This window comes from Centroberyx gerrardi, chromosome 15, assembly GCF_048128805.1.
Source record: "Centroberyx gerrardi isolate f3 chromosome 15, fCenGer3.hap1.cur.20231027, whole genome shotgun sequence".
Classification (NCBI taxonomy): Eukaryota; Metazoa; Chordata; class Actinopteri; order Beryciformes; family Berycidae; genus Centroberyx; species Centroberyx gerrardi.
The window spans coordinates 9,568,907-9,574,906 of record NC_136011.1 but is presented as its reverse complement, the minus strand read 5'-3'; the positions used below and the strand labels follow the sequence as shown (position 1 = coordinate 9,574,906).

Here is a 6,000-nt window from a genome sequence, read left to right as displayed (position 1 = left end):
ATAGAGGGAAACATTACACCACAGTTTGGTGCCTTTCTCTTGTTTGGTGTGAGAGGTAATCACTCCCCCTAGTTAATTCAGCCCAATTAAAAAGATAATTAAGGCACTGTGTCTGAATATTTTGGCTAACAATCAAGCCTGGTTTGGACCAGTCATGCCCAATATAAATCTGACAAACTGTCTTCTTATGCCAGGTTCCTTTAATACATCTAAGGTGGGATTTTAGGGTGTAGGGTTTACACAGTGGTGAATACTTGGTGGTGTCTCCTATGGATTGCATTTGACTCCATCTCCTGCAGTGTCAAATTAGAATAGATCACACTCCTTCCATCACCATATATGAAGGTACAGATGCTGCACCTTTCAGCAGGTTTTTTCTGTTCAATTTCAGTTTTGTTGACTTCCGTAGTATGAGATGGTAGAAGTTATGGAAGGGTCAAAGTGCACCTTATGTGTTTCGGGATGCTGTGGTTTGACTTTAAATGAGATGCTGAGTGGGTTTTTTTTTTGTACAATAATGTTCAGACGGAGTGTTAATTCTTACTATTCACTGGATTTTTCAACCAAATATATGACCAAAGGGGTCTCATTTGGGCATGTCTAGTTCTTCATATAGTCAGAATTTGAACATAAAACAAATGTTTATCAAGTCAAGGGATTGTTAAATATCAGACCTCTTATGTCAAAAGAAAACAGTTATAAAGCTAAAAAAAAAAAATCTGTGGGATAATGCCCCCACACCCCAGACTTTTTCTGAGTTCCACCCTGCCACCCTGAAGTCTGTACATGTTGCTGCTTCATACTCTAATCATTTTGATGAGTCCATAGCCTTCTGTTTAGTACAACCATCCTGACAACTTGACAACAAAGATTAGGGAACAAGGACTAGGACTAGGAGTTTGAGGAAACTTTCTCTATACAACTATGTATACATGTCATGATATTTGTGTAGAGGTTTGATGCTTCTTTGGGTGCAGTGGAAGAGGCCAAAATCTGACAGGATTTCTGGGACAGTTTGGCTTATGGCTTTCTGTGAATGAGCAGGGAGAAGTGCACATTTCTGGCCATTATCATTTGACACTTCACAGTGAAACAGGTGGTGACCCTGTCCTGAAGTTGACATTGAGATAGACTAGTAAAAGGCTTTTTCTGGAAGCCACCGGTGTTAATTATTAAGCATGAGGAAGCGTTCTGCGGTCATGAGTTGTGGTCTAGTGATCAGGCAGTTGGTTGATTTGTTTGCCAAAGGACATGAAGTGCCTCTAATCTTTAATGCCGGGCAGGTGATCTCACAAGACATGTGATGCAGCACAGCCCATCCCTTCTCTCCTCTCCTCCGCAGCTCTTTATTCTCCAGAGCCGCAGTAGTATAGGCAACAATAAGGGGCTGAACGGAGCTTTTCATCATCAGTCTTGTCTGTCAGTCTTCAGCCCAGCCAAGCTGAGTGAAAGGAGGGAGGGATGGGTGGGAAGCAGGATGAAAAGACTCTGCTCTGTGTGGGGTCTCTAGGGGGTTTTCCCATGCATTCCCATACTGCAAAAAAAAAAAAAAAAAAACACATACCTCAGAGTATGTTGAGGGACATGTTTCAAAATATATATATATTTTTTTTTAACATGTAGATAATCATTCTAATTACATTTTGAATGGCCAAAATATATTTTGGATATACTTGCAGAAAAATAAGGATTTCCACTGTCTAAGATGTATTTTGATTGATTTGATTTTATCTGGGAAATAAGAAAATGCATCTTAAAAATTTAAATATTCATGTATGTTTGATTTCAGAGGATAGCACAAGAAACTGTTGCTTAGCATGCAATAACATAACATACAACACAATGACTATCATCATCATGTCATGTACAAATAGTTTTTGGCCAGTTGAGTGTGATGTTAATTTTATTTGATTGGTCAAGCACTTTACCATGTAAACTCTTTTAAAAAGTGATATGTATTATTATTATTATTACTATTCTCTCTAAGCATGTTCTGAAGTACATGTGAACTTTTTCTTTCTTTTTTCTTTCTTTCTTTCCTTCTTTTTTTTAATGTGACTTGTCTAATAGAGTTGAAGGCAGTCAGGCAGAGGGTTATTGCCATAATATTCCTCTGTAGGCCATGTATTCCAATATTCCACCTACAGCACTGCAAATCAAAATGACACAAAAAAACAAACAGAAACACAAACATAGAGCCGTGATGTATGTTATGTTAATACAGCGCTGTGTCTGCTGCTGCCGGGGCTTTCATAGGCTGCCTGCCTGTCATCATGAGGCGGGCTGGAGGAGTCTGGAGTCAAATTCCTGAACACGTAGGAGCTGCTCACGTTGCTCCAACACGACGCGTAAAGGCGCAGCACATAGCGGATTACTGGGGAACTGATTAATGTTCAGAGATAGACAGAGATCTATTTAGGGATAATATATCTACCGTTACAGCCTGTCATCGGATTTTCTTCGCCTTTTTCCTCAGGGAAAGACCATATAAAGACCATCTTTTCCTCTCCAGACCATCTGTTCATGCGCAGCCGGAGCCACTTGTTTGCCGCAGAAGAGAAATGTAGACCTCTATATTTTTAAGGATCAATACCGCTATCGGGAAAAAAAATGTTTGTTATGGACACAGGAGCGCCTGCGAGAGCCAGTTTCACACACTGTTCCGAAGTGGGGGGGATAATAGCGGTCCGGCTCACTTTTCAGCAGCGGAAATGAGATCAGGCGCAGTGGCTGGCTCCACTTCTTCTACAACATGGTCGTTTTGACTCCCATGTAGTCCCGGGATTTTATATTCTTTCACACAGGGCGAGATAGAGGCCGTTCATGAAAAGATGTTTGCTGGACTGATGGGGCTGGAATGTCACGGTAACTCTCTGCTTCACCGCTGCGAAGTCATGGAAGGTAAAGTAGAATCTGTTTTACTGTCATCTACTCTGCAGTTTCTTCACATTAAACATAACATCAACTGGAGATACATAGATCTATTCCAGGGATGAAGGTGATGGTGATAAGGATGATGATAGAGATGATGGTGAGGATGATGATGATGATGATGGTTGATGATGATGGTGATGGTAGTGATGAAGGGTGTTATGATTTTTCTCCATGAGCTTCACATTACATTAAAATCAAAAAATATCTAAGAAGTAAGAAGTCTGTGGTAATAAGGGAGGAAGGGGGTTATTGGAAAGGTGATGATGTTGGGGTGGTGATGAGAATACACCGAAGAAGAAGAAGAAGAAGATCTACAATAACAACAACAGCAGCAGGGCCTACTCTACCCTACCCATGAGAGTTTGCATTGGGTTTAGATGGGATAACACAGACTGGGTTTAGGATAAACCATACTGCTGTAACCCATCCAAAACAAGACCTGCCTGCAAGCCTACATGGACTTTTACATCTGGATTGCATTACGTTGCGACCTTTTCTATTAGCGAATAAGCAGTCTGACTGAAGGAAGAGGGAAGAACTGTGTTTCTAAGCCCTTCAGATGGTCTTCCACACTGACATCCAGTCAAAATGTCTGCTGTATTCATCACCAATGAGATGAACTCACATTTTTCCAAAAGACAGGAAGTGTGGCACATGCTTTTCACAGCAAATATTATTCCTATCTATGCAGACATCACTGGATTCTAAAATCAAATCAATTATCACATATGCAATTAAAGCTAAAACATGCACCTCATTTTGTTGGTTTAAGCTTGTGAAAGAGTATTGGAGGTAGCCATTATTTGATGACACTAAATATAGCTACTGGATAAACTACTACTGTAAATGTGGATTGATTACTTTTCTACTGAGAGTAAGCATATTGGGTGTGTGTGACAGGCAAATATCTAAAGGGGTCACTAGTTTTGTGCCTGAAGCATATTGCCAGTGGAATTTTGTATCTCCAAAGTCCCAGTCAATTTTTCAGGAATTGAAAAGGACTGGATGAATTAGCCAGTGACACGTACGCATTTTTTGGAATTTCCCAATACGATCTCACAGAAAAGGCTTAGTTCTAGGGCCATGAATCATATTCTACAAACAAAATATCAAAACTGGAAGTACTAGGTTTTTGTAGGGCAATAATGATATGGACATTTCAAGTGACCTAAATAGGCCTACTTGACAGTTATCTACTATCTATGATGGACCTTTTTTTCCTCTTTTTAGGAAATAGCTTTTTCCCAGTGTATGAAGTAAAATCGGCCCACAGCTGGTTTTGTATGCTGTACTGGTCGTTGCTATATAGTGTATCTCTCTCTCTATTCATAGTGAACGTCACTATCCCACTAATAAAACAGCAGCTCCTCAGCCCCATTACATCCAGCTGGTTTATGTTCCTCATGTGACCATGCAGGAAGTGCGTGGCTGTCGGAGCCAAATCTGCTTTCCCATAGAAACTGCAGCTTTTGGAATGTCATACATTATCATTGTTAAGCTACAACCATTATAAACACTGAAATATAACACCTTACCTGATAGAAAGATACTAAAGAAACTAAATTAAATTCTAGGTTATCCCAGAAATGTTATGTTTCTTGTGTTTTTGGTCAAAGGAGAAACACTTTTCATCACTCATAGATGACTTTCACTTCCCCTATTCTGGTGCTGCAGTCAGTCACAAGTGGCGAAGTGCTGAACATCTGCCAGCAGTGCTGATTCTCAGGAGGCTGCTGACAGGCAGATCTGCCGGTATGTGTGTGTGTGTGTGTGTGTGTGTGAGACTGCTGAGCTTGTTCCTCAAACGTTTGTGTTTTTATGAGATCCTCCACATTCCTCTGCTCTTTGGCTGAAGCGCTTTCATCAGCCAATGGGATGCAGTGTTTAACATAAGGGGTTTGAGGAGGGCCTCTTTAATCTCCTAAGGTAAATAATCAGCCTCCTCTGACTGGGACAGCGCATTTTCTCAGAACTGAGTGCTGTCGAAGTGTTTGTGCTCACTTTTGTCCAGATGTTCATTAACATTAGTAACCAGATTACAGGTTAGGTGTGTGTATTAAAAGGTTATGATGAGCTGCTTTTTGTGGAATTAGGTCATTTTGTTTAACCGGCACGAATCTCGGAATTCCTGGCAAACTATTTTAGCACACAGCCAGGCAGGAAGCGGCAAACGACATGCCTAAGTGCTTCAGCCATGATGTAGATGAACATTCCCCCTCCTTCCACCCTCACACACACACACACACACACACACACACACACACACACACACACAATGGGTCGTGAGGCATTTCCTTCCCCTTTACTGGGAAGAGCCGTCTTTGTGTAATCTAAGCGCGGTGAGGATATACAGTACAGCAGCGTCCCTATCATCAAGCCTTTCTCTTTTGGACTCGATGACTCTCTGGAGTGGCCGCTATACTATACTTGACCATACCAGATGGTGGATGGTGTGTGCGGTCGTATTGAATACCTAGAAAGAGTGTCAGGTTTCTTAGATTGGTTATGGAACAGTGGCCACGTCTGCAGAAAAAAACGCTAATGGAGCTGTATGTAACCTGAACACTAGTGCGGTGGTCTCGGCGGACACACACAGGCTTTTATTAAAGGCCTGATCAATAGACCATCCTCTACACTACACCACACACACACACACACACACACACACACACACACACACACACACACAGACAGACTGGGTGAAACAGGAACACCCTTTTGTCACTCTCCCTTCCAAATCCTGTCTCCCTGTCTCCTACCTAATATCCCCTCTCGCTCTTAAGCGGTCTCCTCTTTGTCTCCGTTACTCTCCAATCACATGGCATGGTTTAGGAATGACATCACTGCAGGTCATGGAGGGTTGAGTAGCGGTCTGTGGTTGCTTTGTAGTGGCCGCAGATTGTTTGACGCCTTGCATTCCTGTCTTGATATAAGGCTGCAGTCACAGAGACATAACGATTGTGTTGCTGTTGCACAAAACAAAATATCATTTAAAAAAGAAGATATTTAAATTGATAGCTGTGTGATCTCTAATTCCTAGTATTGAGAAATATACGTGTCTTTTTA

The 6,000-nt window shown here is 41.4% G+C and overlaps 1 protein-coding gene across 1 annotated transcript in view; it reads left to right on the top strand.

Annotated features, from left to right (window-relative positions):
* The first annotated feature begins 2,410 nt into the window (after positions 1-2,410).
* disc1 (DISC1 scaffold protein) overlaps positions 2,411-6,000 on the top strand; it is a 41,293-nt gene continuing 37,703 nt past the window's right edge. The window contains exon 1 of the mRNA XM_078288780.1: positions 2,411-2,901. Within this exon, the coding sequence (XP_078144906.1) occupies positions 2,832-2,901 (70 nt within the window). The 5' untranslated portion in view covers positions 2,411-2,831. The remainder of the gene's footprint in view (positions 2,902-6,000) is intronic.